Source organism: Canis lupus, chromosome 24 (genome assembly GCF_003254725.2).
Source record: "Canis lupus dingo isolate Sandy chromosome 24, ASM325472v2, whole genome shotgun sequence".
Taxonomy (NCBI): domain Eukaryota; kingdom Metazoa; phylum Chordata; class Mammalia; order Carnivora; family Canidae; genus Canis; species Canis lupus.
Genome location: NC_064266.1, coordinates 34,423,655 through 34,450,488, shown reverse-complemented (window position 1 = coordinate 34,450,488; position 26,834 = coordinate 34,423,655). Strand labels below are relative to the sequence as shown.

Sequence of the window (26,834 nt, the reverse complement as noted above, 5' to 3'; positions counted from 1 at the left end):
CTGTGCAAATTGCTTTTCAAAATAATGCTTTCAGAGATCAGAAGTATTTCCCCAGATTGCCAGTAAATGAAGCTCTTATCATTGTGCTGGGTAGTTCCCTCCTGTGGCCTTTTCTCTGAAGCTAAAATAGGAAATTATAAGAGGTGGCTGTTTTAACAGGTGGGAGCCCTCCCCACCAGCCTTTCTACCCTCCCCTTTCCCTTGCTCACAGGGAAGTGAATTGTTCTAGCTCTTAGCAGTTCCTGCTTCTGTGTGCTTGAGAACAACAGGTAGACCCAGATGAGCCATGGTTAATTTCTTAGTTCTTTTTAGCAAGCTATGTTGTGATTCAACAAAGCAAAAAAAACGCCTGAAGCCCTCCCAAGCAGCTTGAAAAAAGTGTTTTGAGTGTGTTAGGGAGAATACTTAAAACACGTATTCTAAAAATTATATACACCCACAGAATGCATAGAAAATACAGTTCATAATTTCAAACACCAGAATCCGAACTGTTACTTTGTTCAGCTTTGCTTGTTGTCTTGCAAATAAAAAACAAAGGAGTAAATGTTGCTAGAAGTCCATTGTCTGGAGGGAAAATGGGAATTCGCTGAGATGGTCCCGGGTTTGATAGGAAGCCTTTCGCTTTGTTTGATTCTGACCACTTTGCTGGAAATCTTTGGTTCCTGCTGTGGGCCAGGCCTCTTGTTGGGTGTTAGGGATATGGGAGTGAGCAGATAGACACTGTTCCTGCCCACCTGAAGGCTACATCCTATTATTATTACAGGTAATAATACACAAGTAAACACACGGGCAAAATGATCTCAGATGAGGAGGTAATGGCTGGGGTTTAGTGAAGATCTGGGTGGAGGGCCAGACAGAGCCAGCCTGCTGTGCTCTGGAAAAGCCAGGAGCGCAGGGTAGTTTGGATAGTTGGAAGGTGGGGGAGAGAAGGGTAAGAGATGGGAAGGGGCAGGGTCCAGATCACACAGGCTGTGATCAGAGTCTGCCTTTTCTTTGAAGAGCAAGAGGAATTATTGTCAGGTTGTGTATCTTCCTTCTGCTTCATGATAGCATGGCAAGTGTTAATTTAACCATCTTGGTGATTTGAGATTATTCTCAGTTCTGTAGTTATGACCCAGTGTGGATATATTTAGGATATAGGTGGGTGGGGGAAATCAGTGCTTGGCCCCATGCACCAAATATTGTCAGACTCTTAGTGTCTTTGATTCTGCTCTCAGCTTAGCCCATTATGCACGGACATCTTCCTGCTGCTTATGAGACAGCTACTGAATGTGACTTAGGGGGCGTGAGTTCTGCTAGCCCTGATCCAGAGCCGTTTCTCCAGGACCTGCTGGTGTAGGTTAGTTCCGGGAAGGAGCTGTTGTGGAAACTCCCCCCGCCGCCATATTTGTGGGAAAGGACAGCAGCCCAAGTTGATGCCCATGATGTTTGCCTAACCCCCTCCGTGTCTTCTGCTGCCTTGGAGGGAATGTGCCAAACTGTTGACTCATTTTGGGTGAACCCCTTGGAGTGGTTAAGGACTCTCCATGGTGGTGGAGTAACAGAACCTTAGATCTCTAGGAATGAAGCCACTAAAGTCCCTTCCTTTCAGGGGAGGTGTTCTTTTTTTTTTTTTTTTTTTTTTTTTAAGATTTTACTTATTTATTTGAGAGAGAGAGAGAGAGCGGGGAGAGACCGATGGAGAGGGAGAAGCAGATTCCCACTGACCAGGGAGCCCGATGTGGGGCTCAATCCCAGACTCTGGTATCATGACCTGAGCCGAAGGCAGACACTTAACCCACCAAGCCACTCAGGCACCCCCAGGAGATATTCTTAAGGCAGAGCTGGCCAGACCCAGCCATACAACGTGGAGGCTGATGAGATATGGGGTAGGATGCCCCTTTCTCAGGGAGCAGCTTTGTGGTTGTGGAGCAAAACAGAAGCCTGGACATGTGTAAGCAACATTGGTCAGGAGAGCAGAATAAGAAATGGCACGTTTCTTTTTTTTCTTTCTTTCTTTCTTTCTTTCTTTCTTTCTTTCTTTCTTTCTTTCTTTCTTTCTTTCTTTCTCTTTCTTTCTTCTTTCTTCTTTTCTTTTCTTTCTTTCTCCCTCTCTTTCTCCCTCTCTTTCTTTCTTTCTTTCTTTCTTTCTTTCTTTCTTTCTTTCTTTCTTTCTTTCTTTCTTTCTCTTTCTTGATTTTATTTATTCATGAGAGAGAGAGAGAGAGAGAGGCAGAGACACAGGCAGAGGGAGAAGCAGGCTCCATGAGGGAGCCTGACGTGGGACTTGATCCCAGTTCTCCAGGATCAGGCCCTGGACTGAAGGCGATGCTAAACTGCTGAGCCACCTGGGCTGCCCGAAATGGCACATTTCTTAATAAGAAAAGCGTGTGTGTTATGTGTTATGTGTTTATTGTCTTGTTAATAAATACTAGAGCGAGCCCAGGGAGGTGCTCTTACAGATCAAGGCATGTTCTGAAGAATCTCATTGTATGCTTTTCATCCTTTAAAATTTGCTGTTTGCTTTTTGGGTGCTTGATTTCATAGGAACACACATATACATGATACTATATAAAAATCCAGGAAATATTTTATTAAATGCTTGCAGAGCTATAGAAGAGTGAACTTGCAGGAACTGAGTGCCTTCTATGCAGCAGGCATTGTTCTAAGTGCTTTTTGCAGAAGCTGCTTTATTCTCATTTTACAAAGAAGAAAACTTGAGGCCCAGAGTATAGGGAGTAGTTCAGCTGTGTGACTGCTGCCTCTCATGGCATTGCCCCTAGAGGCTTTATTTTGTTAAGCAAATCTAATTTCCCTTTAACTGTGTCCTGGGCTTGCTTTAAGGAAAGGGAATACTTTCCTGAAATTACTTGGCAGACACCTTTATTGAAGGCAGTTGAGAGCCTGGCAGGAAATAGTTAAGGCCCCGACCCCAGACGGGGGGTGGGGTTGGGGGGGCACAGTCACAGAGGCCCCCGGGCAGAAGTGTGTGTGTGTCTGGGGACACAGTCACAGTGTGGCTGACTGCCTGGTGAGCGGTGAGCTCCTGGTGTTATGGGGACTGGTGCAGGTGCATTTCGCTTGCTCCCCTTGACCTCCCTTCTAGGTTGAGGCTCATCCTCCCATTTTACTGATGACAGAGCCAGCTCGGGGAGGGGCAGTCCTTTGTCCAGCGGCAACTGGGGCATCCTGGCAGCTCCTCAGAGCTGTCCTGTCTAGTCCAGAGTCCTGCTCACCCAGTTAAAACAGCCACGGTCTCTCACCCAGAGAGCATCCTGCTCCTGCTCCGCCTTGTTCTGTTTGGCTGCACATGTGGTTGCTCTGGTCTCCGTAGGATGACAGCAGCAAGTTGGGGTGGATGAGAAGCTGGTAATTTCCAGCACGCTGAGAGAGCAGTTAGATATTTTTGGGGTGTTCAGTTTTAGTTTGTGTCACGATCTAGTTATCACCATGAGCGGCCTACCTCCCCAGCCTGTGCCCTGAATTCCACCCCATGTGCATACTTTATTTTTCCCGGGCCGGGCCATTTACTCTTCAAAATAGGAACGAGATGCCCACTGTTAACATTTGGTTAAAATGTAATATAAGCAGTCCATACTTTTTGCTTCTCTCTAAAATGCTGGACGACTCCGCAGTGTGGGGGCCTGATTCCTGCTTGGGCACTTGTGAGGCTCCCCAGTACACAGTGTTTGCGTTGGACTGTATTACCGCCCCATGGTCCTCTTATGCTCCCTGTTGCTTTGTGCCTGGCTTGAGTTTATGGTCTGTGAAATCCAAAAGGCCTCCTTGGAAAAGCTCATTCCCACCAGATTCCCAGCTACAAATGTGTTCGAGGCTGGGGAATCAAATGTCACACTGTATGTCCTCTGGTTCACACTTTGGCTCCACCCCAGCCCTGCCCTGAGCAGTGGTTATACTGCCATCTCCTGCCTGTGGTCAGCCACTAACTCCAGAAAAGCAGCTCTTGTTCTCCTGAAGTCCCTGCAGAACATCCTGGGTTGTGAGGGGCTGAAGATAGGAAGACTAACCAGCTGGGAATGGGAGGTAGAGGCTGGTTTTTTGCTCATTTTCCATATGAATTATCTCCTGTTTGAAGCCATGCACCTCCTTTTGGGTTTATGGTTTTCCAGCATTTCTTTCTAGTGCCACGTAGAGCCCCAGTCTTCCAGCATTTCTTTCTAGTGCCATGAAAACTCTTTACTTCTAAGTGCAGAGCAGTGGATTATGGGACCGATTCTCTCTTAGAAGGTGCAGTCCTGGATGCAGGATTGTTGTTGTTGTTTTAAGATTTATTTATTTGAGAGAGAGAGAGAGCATGGCAGTGAGGGGCAGAGGGAGAGGGAGAGAGAATCCAGACAGATTTTGCATTGAGCATGGAGCACAATGTGGGGCTTGATCTCACAATCCTTAGATCATGACCCGAGGCAAAATCAAGAGTCACTTAGCAGACTGCACCAACAGGTGCCCTCAGTGCTCGTTTTCTTACTCTCTACTCACCCAAAGCCAAAAGGAATGGATTTATTATTTTTTTAATGGATTAAAATGACTAAATCTATGAGCTTTTTAATGTTCTAACTAAGTTTGTTGTTCATGTTCTGTTCTTTATGACAGAACACGTCTGGGTTAATGGTTAATCACGTATTAACCATTCAAACCAAGTCATTTTTAAAGAATGGGATACACATTCAAGACTCTTGGCAAACATACCAGGCTAATTTGGTTTGCGTTAAGGAAAAAAACAGTTCTGGAAACAACCTAAATGTCCATTGTCAGATGAATGGATAAAGACATCGTGGTAGGTACACATTATGGGTTCTGATTCAGCCCTTATAAAAGATGGGACAACATAGCCGAACCCAGAGGTCATTGTGCTGAGTGAGATAAGCCAGTCACAGAAGGACAAATAGTGTATGAATTCCACTTGTAGGACGTATCTCAAGCATTCGCATTCACAGAATCCACGGGTGGAATGGTGGATTGCCAGGGGTTGGGGGTGGGGCATATGGGGGTGTACTGGTTACTGGGCATAAAATTTCAGTTAACAATGAATAGGCTGTAGAGATCACCGTACAACCTGTGTCCATGATCGACAGTGGTGTATCGTATGCTTAAACATGCTGTGATAAAACATTTTTTTAAAACTTGAAAAAAAAGAAAAGACAAATCTTTGGAAGGACCAGTGTTGGTTAACCTCTACTCTCTTTCTCTTCTGTACTTCTAGGGCCTGGGTTCCAATAAATAATTGCTACCTCATGTCTAAAGAAATTCCTTTTTCTGTGAAAAAGACGAAAAGCATCTTCAACAGTGCAATGCAAGAGATGGAGGTGTATGTGGAGAACATCCGCAGGAAATTTGGGGTTTTTAATTACTCTCCTTTTAGGACGCCCTACACACCCAACAGCCAGTACCAAATGCTCCTTGATCCCAGCAACCCTAGTGCTGGCGCCGCCAAGATAGACAAACAGGAGAAGGTCAAGCTCAACTTTGACATGACGGCCTCCCCCAAGATCCTGATGAGCAAGCCCATGCTGAGTGGGGGCGCAGGCCGCAGGATTTCCTTGTCGGACATGCCACGCTCCCCCATGAGTACAAACTCTTCTGTGCACACGGGCTCTGATGTGGAGCAGGATGCTGAGAAGAAGGCCACGTCGAGCCACTTCAGTGCCAGTGAGGAGTCCATGGATTTCCTGGACAAGAGCACAGGTCAGCCTTGGGAAGGAGATGGGGAGGAGGCCTCTGGGATATGAGGCTTCTGTTGGGGCCATGCCTGTTGGGTTCCAGCTGGCCAGCACCACAGAATCCAGGGGAGCTGTGTGGGGTTTTGCTCCAGTAGACTATATTTAAAATTTTAAATGGGTAACCCAGTGGGCTTCTTGCTGTTAGGAATCAAGAAATGAGACCAGTGATCCCCAAAGGTCAAATGGAGGTCATTCCCTGCAGAAGTGAGAGTTCAGGTCAAATGTCTCTTGGATTATCAGAACAGCAAAACTACCCCTAACAGTTTATATCTTAAGAATGTTATTTTACTCGGAAGATTATCTGTCAAAACTGTACCTTCACATTACTTAGTGCTCAGATACTAGAGCAGTGTGTAAGGTCAGCAGTAAATGTCCTCGCCCCAGAACACTCCCACTCCTTAAAGAAAAGTTGCCCTGGTTGACACTTGGTGTAGAATAGTGGTTAAGAATGAAAATGCTGGGATCGCCTGGGTGGCTCAGTGGTTGAGCATCTGCCTTCAGCTCAGGGCATGATCTTGGGGTCCTGGGGTTGTGTCCCACATCAGGTTTCCCGAAGGGAGCCTGCTTCTCCGTCTGCCTGTGTCTCTGCCTCTCTATTTCTGTCTCTCATGAATAATTAAATAAAATTAAAAAAAAAAAAGCATCAAGATGCTCGTCTCAAAACCCAGCTCGGCCACTTACTAGTCATGTGGCTTTAGGCATGATACTGAATGTCTTTTTTAAAAAAGATTTTATATATTTATTTTTATTTAGATAGCATGCATGAGTGTGGGGAAGGGCAGGGGGGAGAGGGAGAAATAAAACGGCAAACAGACCCCGCACTGATAAAATGATAAAATACATTTTTTTAAAACTTGAAAAAAAAGAAAAGACAAATCTTTGAAAGGACCAATGTTGGTTAACCTCACGCTGAGCGTGGAGCCTGAAGTGGGGCTCAATTCCCTGAGCCCGAGATCATGACCTGAACTGAAATCGGGAGTTGGATGCCCAACCAGTTGAGTCACCTAGGCCCCCAGATACTTTAGTGTCTGAATGCTTCAGTTTCTCATCTATAATGTGACATAATAACAGATCTGCCCCATAGGTTCTTTTTTTTTCTTTTTAATTAAAGATTTTATTTGTTTATTCATGAGAGGCAGAGACACAGGCAGAGGGAGAAGCAGACTCCCTGTGGGGAGCCTAATGTGATACTGATCCCAGGACCTGAGCCAAAGGCAAGACGCTCAACTGCACTCAACCGCTCAACCGCTGAGCCACCCAGGTGTCCCTGCTCCATAGGTTCTTGCTAAGGGTTAAATGAAGATGGATACACAAAGCATTCAGAACAGTGCTTAAAATAGCAAGTGCTACAAAGATGTGGGCTTCTATATTATTTCTTAGGGTGATTGCTCAGCAAATGCCTACACAGATTCAGAGAAGTGATGTAAAAGAGGGATGCTGGAGAAGTATAAGGAAGGGGATGGTGACTTGAATTCTTTCTACCCAGATATTATTTGGTGTATGTCTAATATTTAGAAACTTTATTACTTTTACAAGGAAATGGGTTTACTCTCATTTTTCTTGAAACATGGCCTTCACTGTTTATCCTTTGTTGGTCTACCTCTGAGAAATATGGGCACAGAGAAGCTTCTACACTAAGCGTGATGATAAAATACAGCCACCTCTCAGGCTCTGGGCTGGGGAGCTGTCGAGAGGGCAGGACCTGATGAACCCCTGGACACATGACTTACCTCAAGGGCTTCAAGACCTGTGGTTGCCATGCAGGAATATGGCTTCTTGGTTTTCTGATCTTTTCATTATTCCAGAATCATGGGAAATTTGCGTTCTTATTTAAGACCCTCCCCAACCTCCCCCTCAATTCTTAAATGTCAGCTCAAAATGTCTTAGGATATTTTCCGGAATGAATAAAATCCATCTGTAGGTTGGGCCGTCTGTTTTAGGCCAATGTCTTAAACTTGGATAGCTCTTCAGACCCCCCACCCTCCATCTTCCTCTTCCCTTCACCCCTCCCTCCTTCCCACCCTCCCTTCCTTCCTTTACATAAGAACTCTTTAACGACCTGGCACCTCTTCTTCAAGAGATCACAAAAGTCCCCAAAAGGTAAAACAAGGGGAACTCCATCAAGTGAGCTCAAAGAATTCATCAGTTTGGTTGTGTTGTTTCTTGTTCTTGGTTGGTTGGTACTGCTTGGAGCTGTTCCCAAAATGGCTGTAGGTGGAGAGAGAGTGAAGTACCAGTGGCTTTCAGTTCTTCAAAATAAAGGCTGTGATCTCTTTTCCCCAGTTGTGATCCTAACCATGTGGTCCTAGGCACTCGGTTGCATTTCAGAGCTTTGTTCTCAGATGATGCAACTTCTGTTGAGATACTTTCAGAACAGAAATTTTCTTTTGCCTCCTAGTTTTAGACCAGAGTTCTTTAAAGCTTGCTTTTATTCTGTGACATGATGCCATTTAAGCTAACAAAACATGGTACATAATCACAGCAACTCTGCAGCCTGTTACCTCTCCTAGAGAGCTCAATTTTGAGGTGTCCTAACCAGGCAGCAGTCCTGCTGAATCACTGTTACCTGAACTTTCGTCACCACCAGTTTGCCCTATGCTAGTATCTCTGTTTTTACTACATACTTAAACATTAAATCTGCAACATCGCTTTATCCTAAGCTGAATAATATGTATAAATGTGCTTAAATTCTTACTGCATTTTTCCCCTCTAATATGCATGAAGTAAATACCTAACTTGTAAATTAGAACATGTTGGTCTGTGACCACTGTTGGTTATCCTGTTTCATATTCAGGAAATACAGTTTTGTAGGAATCTGAGGACAGGTTATATGTTTAATTAAGCTTCTTTCTTTCCTTGGGACATAGCAAAATTGAAACAACATTAGGATTCCTGACAAAATTCCTTTTTATTTGAATGGTTTTTCTAAGTGGTAAATGAGACTCTCCATTTCAGGATACTTTAAAATCCCTTTCCAAAAATATGATCTTCTTGCCAGCATGTGCTTGGATCATTTTGCTAATTATGAGATAGACAGCCAGTGAGTAGTATGTATGGGTAGAGAAGGCGGTATTCCAAATCATTTTAATCTTACAAATTATCCTGTTTTTTTGCAAGGAGCCAGATAGTAAATATTTTAGGCTTGTGGGCCTCTGTCACAACTGTGCAGCTATTCAACACCGTCATTGTGCTAATAAGACAGGCACAGGCAATACGTGGCTGTGATACTGAACTTCGAATTTGATATAATTTGTGTGTTTCATGAACAATTAATCCCTTAGTTCCCCCCCCCCCCCCCCGCCCCCAACCATTTACAAATGGTAAATACCCTTGCAGGCCTTGCAAGAACAGGTGGTGGTATGCTAGCTTTCGCCCATGAGTTGGTTTGCCAACCTCTATTACAGACTAAATTAGAAGGAACTGTGGGTTAATCTCCATCTTATGGAAGGTGAGTTGAGGTCCCTGTGGACAGTGTAGGGATGTGCCTCTGTTCCCATAGCCAGATCCTGATTCTAGATCTGTTTTCTTTTCGTTGCACCCTAGTGCCCTCTGCTGTTAGCAGCGATGGTAGCATTTAGTAGAAAGAGAAGTGGACTGTTTATTGAAAATCCCCCACGGTCAGGGAGAGTATAATTGAGATGAGATTGTGATTTATACATAATTATTAAAAAAAAAAAAAGATAGTCCTAGGATAGAAAAGCTGTACTAGTTTCAGCAGTAAAGATTTTGTGGTTCAGCAACATAAGACTACACATTGAAATAAGTTATTAAATAAAACTTTTAGGAGAATTTAGAAACCTTTTGTTTTAGGGGTGGGGGAATGGAAGAACTCAAAATCAGGTGTCTGTAATCCACAGAAGTCGATTTTGTTTTCTTTTTTTTCTTTCTTTCTTTTTAAAGATTTTATTTATTTATGAGAGACACAGAGAAGTGGGGAGAGAGAGAGAGGCAGAGACACAGGCAGAGGGAGAAGTAGGCTCCATGCAGGGATCCTTTCGTGGGACTCGATCCTGGGTCTCCAGGATCACACCCCAGGCTGCAGGCAGTGCTAAACCGCTGAGCCACTGGGGCTGCCCTGATTTTGTTTTCTAAGGAGCAGGTTGCTCAGCCAGAAGCCTTTCACTCATGGTGTCCTGATTACTAGTCAGAGTGGTGTATATTCTCAGTGATTTTCCTGCCTCCCCTTTGATCTAGAGCTCTTGGCCAGAATTGATGCTTTTGCCAATATTTGCTTGCAGGATCCTGACTTAAGTCATGAGTGTGTATTAGGGTAAGAATCCTAGTGCCTGGCTATCACTATGTAGCTCAACTATGGGTTACTGTTTAGGGAGGGGGAAAAACATTTTGGTATACTCTTTTCTCATCATATCAGCATGTACTTATCATACAGTAATTGTTATTTATCAAAATGAAAGTCACAGATCGCCCCACCTCTCAGTCAGCCCTTAGATTATTGTTTTCAGGACTTTTTCTGTGTTGGCTCATGAGTCATACTATTAATTTGAAAACTCACATACTTCAGGGATCAGGCGGGTACGGAAATGAGCAAGGTTGGGAAGTGGTGGGGACTGGGATCAGCGTGATACAACGGAAATAACACTCTTCCTCAGGACTGATCACAGACAGGTGGCTGCCTGTGTATACCTCCGAAAGCAGTACTTATTCTTCCAATGCATGATATATTGGAGCATTTCATTATAAAAAAGTTCCTCCTACCCCACTAGCAGGTCATCATCAACTGGACCTTTCAGAATGCTATGCTCTTGAGATGCACCTTTCCTGTAGGGTCCTGGGGCCCTTTTCTTTTGCTGGTTCTAGCCAAATGGGAATGTGGGGTCTGTTGCCATTTTTCTCATTGTTTAAGAGAAGCCTCAAATATTTTTTTAAATGTGGACTACCCCAAATTTTACAAATTAGCTCAAATTCATAAAAATCTTTTTTTTTTTTTTTAAGATTTTGTTTTATTTATTCATGGGAGACAGAGAGAGAGAGAGAGAGAGAGAGAGAGAGAGAGAGAAGAAACACAGGCAGAGGGAGAAGCAGGCTCCATGCAGGGAGCCCGATGCGGGACTCGATCCCGGGTCTCCAGGATCATGCCCTGGGCTGAAGGTGGCGCTAAACTGCTGAGCCACCTGGGCTGCCCAAATTCATAAAAATCTTTATGTGCATCAAATACCTCCGTGAACTGCATAGTTCATGGATCACTTGTTTGCAATATCTGTTGTAGCCCAGTTTTGACTTTTTTTTTTTTTTTAAAGTATGCTCTATGCCCACTGTGGGACGTGAACTTAACAACTCCAAGATTAAGAGTCTCATGCTCCATGGGCTGAGCCAGCCAGACACCTGAGGTGTTTTTTTTTTTTTTTTTTTAAACTTAACCTTGTGTATTGGATATTTTTCCATGTTAGTTAAATAGTTCTTCAAAACAGCATATCTGTCCTGTCTTAGACTGTCCAGTGATGCTCTACTGTGTGGATCGTCTTTGCAGGCCACCAAGAGTTGTGCAAGCTACAGCCCTTTGAAGATGTAGGTTGCTTCCCAGATTTATAAGTAGAGGAAATTTGTCATGAATCACTACCTCCTCCGCCTCCACCCCCCAGAGTGCTGGGGTATGTGGGAGAGAAGGGGCATTTTTTTTCCTAATTTAATTCTAAGACTCAGTGTTTCATGGAGTCAGAATAGCACTTAGCACAGGCTAGGATTTTGTAAATGTAGATAATAAATGATGTGTTTTAGCCCACACTTGTGAATTGTACATCAAAGTATAAAATCTGATTAAATTATTTGTGACTTCAAAGGCGATTAGTTCTTCCTTTGGGCAAGATTTATGGCTTTACAAAAGGATTGACATCTGTGTCAAAGCTTAATTGAAATGAGCATTTCCAAATGTCTTTCTGCTTTTGAAAATGTCTAGCATAATTTAAAACCGGTTTTCTCAGTCTCTGCACTGTTGACTTTGGGGCTGGATGATTCTATGACAGGGCCTTCTTGTGCATTGCAGTATATTTAAGCACCATTCCTGGCATCTGTGCACTAGATGCCAGTTGCACCCACCCCTGCCCACAGTTAGGCAGCAAAAAATGTTCTCAGACATTGCTATGTGTCCCTTGAGGACACCGTTGCCCCTCCAGAATCCATTGAGAATAATTATGTGAATGTACCATGATTTTGACTTTTAGCACTGATAACAAAATTCTGATTGCTTGACGTTCATGTTTGAAGCTCCTCCGTATTTACATTCAGTTTTGTGTCATATTTTCCCCCTGAATATATAATCTATTCCTTTTAAACTTGAATATTCTACAATAAATAGTACATAATTTTATCCCGAGAGGTAATAACTGTTAAGAATTGGATGTTCTTAAAAAATAAATTAAAATATAAAAAAAATTGGTTGTTCCTTCAGATTTTTTAATGTAGAAACAACATTGATAATCATCACCATAATGTTTTATGGTAGAATGGAATCCTCCTAGGCTCTCTGCTCCTTTCAAGGGAGCGGTGTTTTTTTCTGTGTTTATCCATATGGTTCTAGTTATCAGTAGTGTATAGATGGCATGAGAATATGATGGAAATGATGGGGGCATGTGAACAAATGAAATTTGGGAAATATATCTTAGGGGAAGAAACGTGGTTTTATGAAGTAATATAAATGCAGATAAACGGATACATTGATTTGTTTTCTTCATGCAAATTTTATGTATGTATTGCCTCTGCTAACTTTGTGATTTCCCCCAAACTCTAGGTGTTTTGGCTAGCCTTGTTTTACATGTTCATCTCGGTGGTCACATACGAAGCCAGAGTTCATGTTTTTTTTTTTCCCCATGTGTTTTTTAAAGATTTTACCTATTTACTCATGAGAGACCCAGAAAGAGAGAGAGGCAGAGACACAGGTAGAGGAAGAAGCAGACTACATGCGGGGAGCCCGATGCGCAGGACTCGATCCCAGGTATCCAGGATCACACCCTGGGCTGAAGGCAGCGCTAAACCCTGTTGAGCCATCCAGTCTGCCCCAGAGTTAATGTTTTTAAGAACACAAGCATTGAGGGGCCTCTGGGTGGTTCAGTCGGTGAAGCATCTGCCTTCACTCAGATCATGATCTTGATGTCCTGGAATGTCAGATTCAAGCTCCCTGCACAGCAGGGAGTCTGCTTCTCCCTCTCTCTCTGCCCCGCCTTGCCGCTTCTGTTCTCTCTTACTATCTCTCTCTCTCAAATAGATAAATACAATCTTAAAAAGAAAGAACGTATCACCATTGAACCACACTGGAGTAAGAGAATTCCAGAATTCTTTCTCCTTTGTTTACATTGATCAATAATAAGCATATTTTTACACGTTTTAAAGATACCCCCCAATAAAAACCACAGAAGTAGTTTTAAAAGGGCAAAGTGACCCATAATCTAAAGACCTTTAGTTGACTTTATTATTTATTTTTTTTTAAGATTTTATTTATTTATTCACGAGAGACACAGAGAGGCAGAGACATAGGCAGAGGGAGAAGCAGAGCAGGCTCCATGCAGGGAGCCCGATGGGGCACTCGATCCTGGGACTCCAGGATCACGCCCTGAGCCAAAGGCAGATGCTCGACTGCTGAGCCACCCAGGTGTCCCAGTTGACTTTTTTTTAATGATGGTGACACTACATGGTTAAAATTAAGATAAAACAAAACCCAGCAGTATTAAAGAGTATAGAAAGATGTAAAATGAAAGGTCAGGTTTTGTTTACCTCTACACCCTGAGTGTGTTTTTCATGTAAGTATCCAACTCTTAACAGTCTGCAGACTGTACTTCTACCAAAAATAACTATGTATACATTCATTTGAAGAGGTGCATGTGCTTTAATAAACATTAACACATATCATGGGCATTTTTTTTAATTATGGGCATTTCTTTTTTTAAATTTTTATTATTTTTTAAATTATTATTATTTTTTATTACAGGCATTTCTGTACATGATTTTTACCTTTCTCTTTTTTTTCTATGCATATTTCTGTGGGGATCAGTGCTTGTCAGATTATGCAGATCTGCATCATTCTTTTTAGGGTTGTATAGTATTTATACCAGTATTTACTTAGCCAGTCTCCAATTAATAGATCTTATACACCATCTCCTGTTTTTCTGTATCCATAAATACTGTTGCAGTGAAACTTCACGTGCATATACTGTGGCCCTGGCACTTGACACAAATATCTATGGGATGAACTCCTAGCCTCAGGACCTTGCTGTCTGTGTGTTTTATAAAATCTAATCTTGGGTAATACCAGAATCACCTAACTGCTGTCCTAAAAGGTTTTACAATTCCTGTCAGTGTTCGTCTTTCCTCACCTATGCTCAACACTAGGTGTTTGTTTATTTATTTAAAAAGATTTTACTCATGAGAGTTAGACACAGAGGCAGAGAGACATAGAAGTAGGCTCCCTGCGGGGAGCCCCATGTGGGACTCCATCCCAGGACCCTGGGTTCATGCCCTGAGCTGAAGGCAGATGCTCAATCACTGAGCCACCCAGGTGGCTCAGTTTTTATTTTTTAAGGATTTTATTTAGTTGAGCGATAGCAAGAGATCGAGAGTGCATACGGGGGGAAGGGCAGAGGGAGGAGGAGAGAGAATCTCCAGTTGACTCTGGGCTGAGCTAGGAGCCTGGTCAGGGCTCGATTCCTGGGACCATGACCTGAGCGGAAATCGAGTTGAATGCTTAACTGACCGAGGCACCCAGGCACCCCTAGGTGTTATTTTTTTGAAACAAGTTAACCATGCATGTGAAAAAGATATAGGATGGAGATATATAGATATATATGTAGATATATATATATGTAGATACATATCTATATCTGTGTCTGTGTGTGTATCTCTTGCATGTTCATTGATCATTCATATTTTCCCTGAGCTGCTCATTTATGTCTCTTCTTTGGATTGTTGATCATTCTCTTAGCACACCTTATTGTTGGTAGCTGCAGAATATTGAGATTCTTTTTTTTTTTTTTTTTTAAAGATTCTTGAAACTGATGTCTTTTTGTGAAAAAGATTTTATTTTGGTTGCCAATATTGCCAATATTGTTTCTTTTTTGCTTATCATGACCACAGTCATGAGAAGAAAAATGGAGAGCTCATTCTTCACTTAAGTATTTGTCATTCTGTCAATGTCTTGGACACCAGACGGCATCCTAGGTGCCTGGCAAGGTCCCTGCTCTCCTGGTGGTGATGTTTCAACAGAGCAGAGGGGAGATGACAGGATGCACTTTGACCCCTGTGGACTGGGCCAGTAGGGAAGAGCCCTGAGGGTGATATTTGAGGGTTACCAGCCACTATGACATGGGTGGGGATGGTGTCAGGGGCCTTTCCAGGGGAATCCTAAGTATATATAAAGGCTTGAGTTGGGAGCAGATTTGAATATGGAGGAATAGTACAAAGGCCCATGAGGCTGGGGATTCTAGAATGAGGAGAGGAAAGATCAGATGTGTCGTTGGATTTTATTTTGGGGGATAGTATGCCTCTAGGATGGTTTTATTTATTTATTTTTTTAAAAAACATTTTACTTTTAAAAACAACAAAAAGCATTTTATTTTTAAGTAACCTCTATGCCCAACTTGGGGCTTAAACTCAAAACCCCAAGATCAAGAGTTGCATCCTCTACCCACTGTGCCAAACCAGGCATCTTGCCTCTGGATGTTTTATATGAAGGAGTGGTATGCCTGGCTGCTCTGCGGAGGGCTACTGAAGAGGGGTGCTGTAGCAGGAGGTGGGAGGACCCATGGGAAGCTCTTACAGGGTCTTGGTGAGAAGTGATGGGCAGGGGCAGTACTTTCCAACCATTTCTTTCATTATGATCCCATGAGGAGCTATTTTAGACATGTTTTCCTATCCATCCTCCTGTGACTTTTTTTCTAAATGGAGGTGGAATTCACATGATATAAAATTAACCATTTTTATATGGTGGCATATAAAACTCAGTGTCATTTAGTACATTCACAGTGTTGTGCAACCCACCAGTATTCTCTAGTTCTAAAACATCTCTATCACTCCAAAATAAAATCTTGTTAATGAAGCAGACACTCACCACCACCCCCACCTCCTGCTCCTGGAGACCATCAGTCTGCTTTCTATTTGCATGGATTTGCCTATTTTGGATACTTCATTGGAACAAAATCAGGGGCCTCCCCATTGTAGCATGTGTCTGTACCTCATACCACTTTATGGCTTAGTAATGTTCCATGGTGGACACCACAGCTTGTACGTCAATGGACATTCGGATTGTTTCCACCTTTGCACTGTTGTGAATACTGCTGCTACAAACATTTATGTACTAGGATTTGAGAACCGCTTTTTAGTTTTGAGGTGTATCCCTAGGAGTGGACCCTCATGAAATTTGAAAGTACTGTAGGTCTGTTTGTATACTGCATATGTCTTTTTTTTTAAGATTTTATTAATTTTTTTTGTGAGAGACATAGAGAGAGGCAGAGACATGGGGAGAAGCAGGCTCCCTATAGGGAGCCTGATGTGGGACTCAATCCCAGGACCCCAGGATCACGCCCTGCGCCAAAGGCAGACGCTCAACCACTGAGCCACCCAGGTGCCCTGCATGTGTCTTTTTTTTTTTTTAAGATTCATTCATTCATTCATTCATTTATGAGAGAGAGAGAGAGAGAGAGAGAGAGAGAGAGAGAGGCAGAGACACAGGAGGAGGGAGATGCAGGCTCCATGCCGGGAGCCTGACGTGGGACTCGATCCCGGGACTCCAGGATCGTGCCCTGGGCCAAAGAAAGGCAGGCGCTAAACTGCTGAGCCACCCAGGGATCCCCTGTGTCTGTTTTATACATAAGAAGAGTAAGAACTTTTCACACCCTACCCCGTGAGCCATTTTCTGCCCTTTGAGGGCCACATTGTCACATTGAGAATGTGTGCACTAGGCTGGTAGCAGTAGGGTTGGATACCAGCGGGGAGCTTGGGGATATATTTTGGAAGTGGTGTGTAGAGAGGCCTTGCTGAAGTGTGTGGTAAGTTAAGGCAGAAGAGCAAGGGAGGAATTGAGGCAGTGTAGATGTTTGGCCTTGAATATCTCAGTGAGTGGTCTTGGCATTCACTGATACGGGGCAGTTGAGGCAGGTACATGGTGTTTCACAAATGGGGAGGAGGGGTATGTGGTACTCAGGGATGGGCAGGAGAGTTCTCTAGCGTGGGAACCAGTGTTGTAGGGTAACCCCGGTGCTGTGCTTTTGCCACTTACACGAAGCATTTTAATTCCAGATGTCTGTGGGGAGTGGGGTAGGGGGAAGCTCTGCCCTCTGCTGACTGGGTGGAGAGTGAACAGGACCTGTCCCCACAGGGAGCCAGCGTTCTCCAAACACCCTTATTCTTGCCATATCCAAGTGTTATGTTTGAATTAAAAAAAAAATAAGGACATATTTCTTAAACCTTCAATACTTAAGTTTTATTAGCAGCGGAAAGTTTATAAGTCTGTGAAATTAAAGACTTGTTGTTGTAGCTATGTTTTAACTACAGAATTGCAAAAATAACAGCTTTGGCTGTGTGCTTGCTGAATCGTCCCTGCAGGACCACAGGTGGGGCAGGGCTCTGCTGGCTCCTTCTTCCTTACTTTTTTTTTTCTCCCCAGGATTTTATGTTATGTTATGTTATGTTATGTTATGTTATGTTATGTTATGTTATGTTATGTTATTTATTTTTTAATATTTATTTATTTATTATTTATGATAGAGAGAGAGAGAGAGGCAGAGACACAGGAGGAGGGAGAAGCAGGCTCCATGCCAGAAGCCCGACACGGGGCTTGATACCGGGACTCTAGCCAAAGGCAGGCGCCAAACCACTGAGCCACCCAGGGATCCCCTGATTTTATTTTTTTTAAAGTAGTTTCTATACCTAACATGGGGCTCGAACGCATAACCCTGAGATCAAGAGTCAAATGCTCTTCCAACTCAGCCAGCCAGGTGCCCCACCATCCTTAATTTTTTAACGTGAGCTTTTTTTTTTCTTTTAAAGATTTTATTTATTTATTCATGAGAGACACACAGAGAGAGAGGTAGAGACATAGGCAGAGAGAGAAGCAGGCTCCATGCTGGGAACCCGACGTGGGACTCGATCCCGGGACCCCAGGACCATGCCCTGGGCCAGAGGCAGGCACTAAACCCTAAACCGCTGAGCCATCCAGGGATCCCCATAACGTGAGCTATTATTAAGCAAGGGAAATGGTTGAGTTCAGTGTGTGACCGTACGTTTACACCTGTTTTTGTTAACACTTATCCTTTCTTAGGTTTTCTTGTGAAAGTTCCTTGCCGTCCTTCCGTCATAGTCTAAGACCCTTCCTGCTATGTGAGTTTGCTACTTTGTGTAAGAAAGTACAGTGTGAGAGGCTCTGGTCTTTCATCCTCCCAGAGAGTTTGCAGCTCCTGCACATCTCTTTTGGAAGAAACCAGGTTGAATATAAGTCAATGAGCAATAAAGAAAATCCTAATACTGGGACGCCTGGGTTGCTCAGTGGTTGAGTGTCTGCCTTTGGCTCAGGGCGTGATCCTGGGGTCCTGGGATTGAGTTCCACATCAGGCTCCCTGTAGAGCTGCTCCCCCCCGTGTCTCTGCCTCTCTCTGTGTCTCTCGTGAAAAAAATAAAGTCTTTAAAAGAAAAAATGTTTTGAAATGCCTTTATCTTTGATTGTTTTTGTTTTTGTTTTGTTTTGTTTTTTGGTGCTGGTGTGTTGAGTATTTTAGTTCCACTTGTTATAGTAACACTGGTAGTAACAGTAATTGCAGCTCTCATTGGATGGAACGTTGGGTACTAGGTGCTGGACCAGGCATTTGTTCGTCCTTACAGTAAACTAAATTAATGTAGTGTTTTAAAAAACCTAATTCTCAAAAAAATTTCAAGTGTTGATTGAGCATTTGCTAAGGGCCACTTGACGTGGAGTAGCTCATCTTGTCTCCCCCTGCCCTCTTCATTTGTAAGACGAGGTAGAGCAATTCCCAGAGAGAAACTCACTTCATCTCTTTGTGGATTTATCAACCTCGGCACTACTGACTTGGGGGACCAAAGTTTATTTCTTGTTTTGGGGGGCTGTGCTTTATAGGATGTGAAGCAGCCTCCTGGGTCTCCACCTATTAGATGCCAGCAGCATCCCCCTTCCCTCAGGTGTGATAGCCAGAAATGTCTGTAGACCTTACACAGTGTGTCTTGGATGGCAAAATCAGTCCTGGCCAAAACTACTGGTTTAGGTGATTGAAACTAAAGCCCTTAAGGTTAATGGGGAATTAGAAATAATACTACACTGATAACAAATAATAATATAGTAGTTAATTGATGCCAGGCACTGTTTAGATGATTAATTTATTTGATCCTTAGAACTGATGAGGTAGGTACTTGTATCAATCCTTTTGTATTATATTATCAATTTTCTTCTTTGAGGCTACCAGGAAAGGAGATTCAGAGACCTCAGGTAACTTGCCCAAGGTCACCCAGCAAGTCAGCTGCAGAGCTAAACTGAAAACCTAGTATCTGGCTCCTGATACATGGTTGCATCCATCCCTCTCTGTGTCTGGCCTTTCCCTCTCTGTTACATTAATGATAGTGTTGGTGGATCCTGGAGCTGAGTAGGTATAGGTGTTTTGCCCATTGGAGCCTCACTTTGAGTATTCCCCCCCCCCCCCCCCCCCCGCCAAGTTGGCAGGTGAGCCAGCTGAGGCAAATGTCTACCAAAGTGTGTGTGAGCACTTTTAAGGACCAGATCATTGCAAAATCCATGCTTCTTGTGTGTCTGAGGAAGGCTGGCCATTTTGTTGTCTGGCATGAATTCAGTAACAGGACAGTCCCAGTAATGGCAGGCTGTTTAGGCAAAGGGGCAGGATCTCCAGGATCTCCAGGAGGCGTGGCCCATCTGAACACTCCATTCTGTCACATGGTTTGGTTTCTGTCCTGCTCCCACTTAGTGGATGAGGCTCAGGGGAGCAGTATGTAGGTAGTTCTAAGGTATTTTTAAAAGACTTGGACTTAGGTACGATTCTCTATCCTTCCATAAAAGTTTGGAACATAGGAAGGATGGAGATAATTGACCAGCAACGCCCTCACTCCATCTGGTGCTGAATTTGGCTTCATTCAGTATCACAGAACCTTTGAAATGGGAAGCAGAGATCTCCCAAGGGATCCACTTGAACTCTGGCAGGTGCAGCGACTGTGCGAGCCGGCTCCTGCATCTCCCACAAATGGATGGCACGCCATTTGTAAGGCTGGCTCCGGTCTCTGCATCTGGACTGTGGTGGGGGCTGGTTTAATCGCTATTTATTTTGAGATTTACACCCGTGAATGGGCCAAACCAATTTCAGTGGCAGCTTAGCCGATTTGTCTTAGAGCTTTGTGTTTAATAGAACGACTGGGAAGGCCTTCTTCTTTAGCAGCTTTAATGGTTTAACATTGGGTTAAAGCCTGTGCTTGATATAAATGACCAGCCCTTCCCACTGTGCCCCATCTGTGGTGCTCTGGGGGCCTTGTTGAAATCAAATACGATTTCTCACCTCTCCCCTTACACATAAGTTTTATTTGCTTATTTATTTGTATATCTGTCTTTTAACAATGAATATACTCTTTCAGCTTCGCCTGCCTCTGCAAAGACGGGACAAGCAGGGAGTTTATCTGGCAGCCCGAAAACGTTCTCTCCTCAAGCATCAACACCCATCACGACAAAAACGGATAAAACGTCCACCACTGGGAGCATCCTGAATCTTAACTTGGGTTAGTGGGAATTTTTGAAATCTCTTTCTGCCACAGTTATGAATATTTTTGAAAGTTGTGATGTCTTCTTTTGTGTGTGGTTCTTGAGAGCTCTGAACTTTTATCTCTGTGCTAAATATTTAAAAGGTACAGTGGGCAAAGATAAGAGAGATCAGTAAGAGGAGCAAGTAAGGGATTTCCTGGGGCTTGTTGACATGCAAAGTTGTTTCATCTTGAAGTAACTGAGGCTAGTGTTGACAACTGCTTCTTTCCCTTGACCACAGTAACCCTGTTCTTATATATGTGTGTGTGTGTATTTGTATGTGTGTGTTTGTTTTACTTTGTTTTTCTTTTGAAAGATTTAATTATTTATTTGAGAGTGAGAGATCTTGTGCACAGGAGCATGAAGAATGGCAAAGGAAGAGAGAATCTTGAGCAGACTGTCCACAGAGTTGGAGGTGGGCTTGATCTCACGACCCCAGACCATGAGCTGAGCTGAAATCAAGAGTCAGCTGCTGGGTGACTGGGTGGCTCAGTTGTAAAGTGTCTGCCTTTGGCTCAAGTCATGATCCCTCAGGGTCCTGAGGTTGAGCCCCACATCGGGTTCCCTGCTCAGTGGGGAGCCTGTTTCTCCCTCTCCCTGCTGTTCCCTCTGCATGTCCTCTCTTTCTGTCAAATAAGTAAATAAAATCTTAAGAAAAAAAAAAGTCAAGCACTTAACCCTCATAGCCGCTTAACTTGACTGAGCCACCTAGGAGCCCTATTTGTGTATATATACATTTAATGTTTTACACACAAATAGACACACATGCATACACACAATTGATGTATATAATGTTTTATGAATCAGTATTTGCTTTTTTCTCTGTGCAGTATATTCTGATATATTGTGGGTTTTTTTGTCTTTTAATTAAAAAAAAATGCTGGTCTTTATCCCTGACTTAGTAGGTTTTTTTTTTTTTTTTAAAGAATTTTTATTTATTTATTCATGAGAGAGAGAGAGAGAGAGAGAGAGAGGCAGAGACACAGGCAGAGGGAGAAGCAGGCTCCATGCAGGGAGCCCAACATGGAACTCTCCAGGATCAGGCCCTGGGCTGAAGGCAGTGCTAAAATGCTGAGCCACCTGGGCTGCCCTGTTGTTTTTTTTTTTTTTTTTTAAACCTATTGGAGTTCATTTGGTCTTTTTAAAAAGCACTGCCTGAGGTGAATGTCTTCAGAAAAATTATCACCAGAAATGCTAAATACCCATCTATGAAGTTATTTTATTGATCTGTTCCATCATGAGCCTTGATTTTTATTGAGCATCTATTACATGCTTTGTGCTGTTTTATGCTTGGGGCAGGGAGTGGTGAGCAAGAGTCTTCTTGCTCTTATACAGAGCTTGGTTCTAGAAAGGGAGAAACAGTAAGGTAAATAAGCCAGTTTACTCTGTGAGAGAAGGTAAAGTGTGCTAACATGATAGGGAGAGAGATGTGCAGGATGGGAGTAGTTGGGAAGAAGGCCTCTGAGAGGTGGTATTTAAAACTAGATTTCCATGACAAGAAAAATCAACCATCCTTGTTTTGGGAGGAAGAACATTGTAGAAGGAACAAGAGATTTACAGGCCTTTGGGTAGGAATGGCAGGGAGGACCATGTGGCCTTCCCTTGGCCTGTCCCTTGGCCTGTCCTGATGGGTGAGGGGGAGAAAGGAGAGGAGGCCCATCTGCATGGGACCCTGTGGGACCCTGGTGTGGAGCCGCTTGAGCAGTGGAGGGATGTAAACTGATGGAGCATTTTAAAAGGGCCACCTGGGTGCTGTGTGTAGAGTAGCGTATGTCAGCTGTTCTTCCCCAGGGACAGTCCCCTCACTCCCCTCCAAGAGACACTTTGCAATGTCTAGAGACATTTTTGGTCTCCCCACAGCTGGGATGGGAGGCTTGAGTATACAGGATTTTAGGAAGGGAGGGAGGAGCACCCACCTATGTGGAATGATGCCCATGCATGAATTCATAGTCTCTGGAGGCCAGGCCTTTCCAGATTTATCTTGCCCTGCAGTGCCATTTGAGATGGAGGTAGTGAGGTCTGGAGTGGAGGCTCCAGGTGCCCAGGATCAGGGATCCAGTAGGTGGCAGGGCTGGAGCAAGCCTGGGTCTTCACAGAGGCCAGAACCTGGCTCACCCTGGCCCACCTGTTAGTAAAGCCTGGATGTGCTAAAACAGGCAAAGTGGTAACTTTTGGGGCTCTAGCTCCGATTGGCTGGTGGAAATTCCTCACTTGAACAAAAGGGGAACCGTTTGTTCCCTTGGGGAACATTCACTGATCATCTCCACAGTGTGGTTTGCTTTCTCACACCCTCCTTCCACCTCCACACCCCGAAAAGGAACACTGTGCAGGGGCAGTTCTCATGGTCATGTTTCACCCTTGCCAGTCATGTGTGGCAAGAAGAGCTCTCTTCCTGAAGCAGGTGGTCTTGGGCATCCTTGGGATGGCTGTGGGTCTTTCGGTTTGCCTTGCCTGTGGTGGCAGTGAAAGATTTCCTCCTGTTGTGTGTACTGGTGGGTGGGCAGGCATGATGGAACCCAAGGCTCTCCTGTGCACAAGCTCCCCCCGCCCGCTCCTTCCGATCTGGGATGCATGCCTTGTTTGTCAGTGGGAAGTGAAAGCATTGGGAATGTGGGTGTTTTATGGGCTGGCGTTTCAGTTACCTAACGGGAACAGGATCAGAGAGGGGACCCGGTGGAAAGTGTCACGGATGGGTAGAAGGATCAGACAGTGGAGGGAAGTTCTAAATAATCCTCAAGAGCTTGGCCAGGGACAGGGCAGGCGCTTTATATGGAGCTTCTTTTTTTGATTTTTCTTTTTAAGTAGGCTTCACACCCAGCATGGAGCCCAGTTGTAGGGCTTGAACTCATGACCCTAAGATCAAGACCTGAGCTGTGATCAAGAGTCGGACACTTAACCGACTGAGCCACCCAGGCATCCCATGGGGCTTTTTTTCATGTCTGGCATCCACGCAACTACTTTGAGCAGTCAGAAATGAGACCGTGCTGGGGATGCTGACAATGTTATTAGATCTAACAGAACGGTATTTGGTTAAAGAAAAAACTGGAAAAGACAAAATTAGAGAGTTAGAAGACATGAGTGCTTGTGGGGGGGAGGGTTTGACTACAAACCACAAAGGGATTCTTTGGCGGAGGACATTGTTCCGCATTCTGTTGGTGGTGGGGGTTACACGTACTTATGTGTACCTAGGTGTTAAAACTCCTACTGTATTTCTTCCCAAACTTGACTCTCTGTAAATTAAAACTATTACAAAGATACGACAACCTTCAAGGTACACAAGAGCCTAATTTCAGTGAAGTAGAAACTGGAGCACAGACCAGCACAGTTCCCTAACCAGCCAGCATCACACTCTCCTGTGTTTCAAGGTCACATTTGGCCTGTGACACTGTGGACACTGGTCTGTCTGCCTTGTTGTTTGTGCTCTTAGCCAAGATAGTGAGTGGACATGCTGCAAGATGGGGCCGTGTTTTTTTTTTTTTTTTTTTTTTTTTTAAAGATTCCATTCATCTATTGATGAGAGACACACACACACAGAGAAGCAGAGTCACAGGCAGAGGAAAAGCAGGCTCCAGGGAGCCCGATGTGGGACTCAATCCCGGTAACCCAGGATCACGCCCTGAGCTGAAGGCAGATGTGTTTAACCACTGAGCCACCCAGGTGTCCTGGGGCTGTGTTGTGATGCTGGCGGGTTCTGGATACTGCTTCTCTTGCTGTTGGAAATGTCTACCTAGCTGTCAGGGCACAGGGTGAAGATTTCGAATGGACAGTCCCATGGAGGACAGAGTACTTGTCTAAAGGATGCAGCTCCCACAAGTTGAACCTGTGTTGTCAGACTCTGAATTTTCTTTTCTTTTTTTTTTTTAAAAAGATTTTGTGTGTGTAAGAGCAAGAGAGAGGATGAATGGCGGGGGGGCAGGGGCAGAGGGAGAGGAAGAAGCAGACTCCCCACTTAGCAGGGAAGCCCAACGCAGGGCTTCATCCCAGGACCCTGAGATCATGACCTCAGGTGAAGGCAGACACTTAACCAGCTGAGCTGTCCAGGTGTCCCCAACTCTGAATTTTCAAGAAAAAAAAAAAACAAATGCAGATTTTTGTATGAGTTTTCCTCGTTTTTAAAAGTAAGCAATCAGTTGCATTAAAAATAAAAGCTCTTGGTCAAAACAAATAAATCCAACCCCAAACACGAAAACCAGCCCATGGGACATCATTTGGATACATGGTTCTCAGAAATAATTTTGTCACACAACAGAGGGGAAATCTCCCACAGAGACCATTCTCGCCCTGCTTGCTATCGCACAGGCCCCGCATTTGTTGTCTCAAGCCTCCTCTCTGCTCAAAAACAAGGAGCTAACGCTTGGGGAATGGTTACAGCCCTTTTCTGTGACTGTATGGAAAATAAGTCATAGATAAGAACGAGAGGAGGAAGGCCTGATTCCCTTCTCCTTCTAGACTCTCGTTTGCTTCTCTGGGAATCCCGTCTCCTCTGATTGCACAGGGTGTTTGCTTTGGGCTGAACAAACACAGCAGTTCACTGGTCCTGTTAGTGACACAAATGTGCCTGGATGCTTTGGTGGAGATGCTGACAGAGGAGCGAGAAGTTGTCAGACCTGGAACATTGCTGCTTGTTTATTCCTCTGCTGTCACTTAAGAGAGGCCTCTTTCTTTCTCTGGATAAAGTGAGACCTTGACATCAGGCATCCTTTGAGAGCATGGATGCTGAGATGAGGGTTTAGGCTTTCCACATGCTGCCTTGATTTTTTCCCCCCCTCAGGATGAGGTGAGGAAGATCTCTGCATGACTTTGATTGGTGAGAGATACTTGCCAAGGTCTCTGGTCTGGATCTTATTGTTCCCTTGAAGGAGCCACCATTTTATGGCTCCTGGAAGACCATCCGTATAGGCAGCCTGCAGCTTTTGAACGAAGGAAATCTATTTTTTCTCTCTCTCTCCTTTGTGTGTGTGTGTGTGTGTGTGTGTGTGTGTGTGTGAACCTGTAAAAGGGGAGGGATTGGGGTGTGCAGAGAGAGAAAGAGAGAGAAGGAGAATCCCAAGCAGCCTGGAACCCAACACAGGGCTCAATCTCACAACCCTGAGATCATGACCTGATCCAAAATCAAGAGTCCGATGCTTAACTGACTGAGCTACCCCAAGTGCCCCAATAAATCTATTTTTTTTAATTGAAAGAGACCTGCTTATATTTTTCTTGTAGAGAGTTTGTTTTATTTTTGAAAAAGATTTTATTTATTTATTTATTTATTTATTTATTTATTTATTTATTTAAGACCGAGAGAGGAGAGGCAGAGACACAGGCAGAGGGAGAAGCAGGCTCCATGCAGGGAGCCCCATGTGGGACTTGTTCCTGGGTCTCCAGGATCATGCCCTAGGCGAAAGGCGGTGCTAAACCACTGAGCCACCGGGCTGCCCTAGAAAGTTTATTTTAATGAGTCATGAATGCATGTGGTAAGAGAAATTTCAAAGGACAGAAAGATGTTTTTTTTTTAAGATTTTATTTATTCATGAGAGACACACAGAGAGAGAGAGAGAGAGAGGTAGAGAGACTGGCAGAGAGAGAAGAAGGCTCCTCACAGGGAGCCTGATGTGGGATGTGGGACTCGGTCCTGGGACTCCAGGATCACACCCTGAACCAAAGGCAGATGCTTAACTGCTGAGCCACCCAGGTGCCCCAAGACAGAAAGATTTTAATGAAAAGCCAACTTGCCTGTAACCTCTGATCACCTGTGTCTGTACCCCTCACAGCAAGTGACCATGGTTGCCTCTGTTTAGTCTTCTTGGAGAGCTCTTTCTATACATGCCAGGAGTTTTTAACCTGGGTGATTTTTGTCGGGAGACAAAAAATGGGAGACATTTGACAATCTCTCAAGATACTATTTTTTAAAGATTTTATTTGTTTATTCATGAGAGACACAGAGACAGAGAGGGACAGAGACACAGGCAGAGGGAGAAGCAGGCTCCCTGCAGGGAGCCCGATGTGGAACTTGATCCCAGGACCACAGGATCACACCTGGGCCAAAGGCAGGTGCTAAACCACTGAGCCACCCAGGGATCCCTCAAGATGTTATTTTTAAGTAATCTCTATACCCAATAATGGCATGCTCCACTGACTGAGCCAGCCGGGTGTGCCCCTAGAGACACTTTTATGGTCACAACTGGAATATGGGTGCTGCTGGCACCTGGTGCTGAGCATCCTACAATGCACATGACAGGCTGGAGCTGCCTACCTCCAGGACACCCCCTCCCCCCCAACAAAGACTTATCCAGCCCCAGGTATCAATAGTGCCAACACTGAGAAACCTAAGAACACATATATTCATATCTATGTTCCATTTCCTTTTTTCCCTCCCCCACACC

At 44.1% G+C, this 26,834-nt stretch overlaps 1 protein-coding gene across 23 annotated transcripts in view; it reads left to right on the top strand.

The window, feature by feature from the left end:
- ZMYND8 (zinc finger MYND-type containing 8) overlaps positions 1-26,834 on the top strand; it is a 143,492-nt gene that overhangs the window by 78,424 nt on the left and 38,234 nt on the right. For all 23 annotated transcript variants that reach the window (XM_025470320.3, XM_025470335.3, XM_025470332.3 and 20 more), the window contains 2 exons: positions 5,201-5,682; positions 20,304-20,444. In XM_025470320.3, the coding sequence (XP_025326105.1) occupies positions 5,201-5,682; positions 20,304-20,444 (623 nt within the window). The remainder of the gene's footprint in view (positions 1-5,200; positions 5,683-20,303; positions 20,445-26,834) is intronic.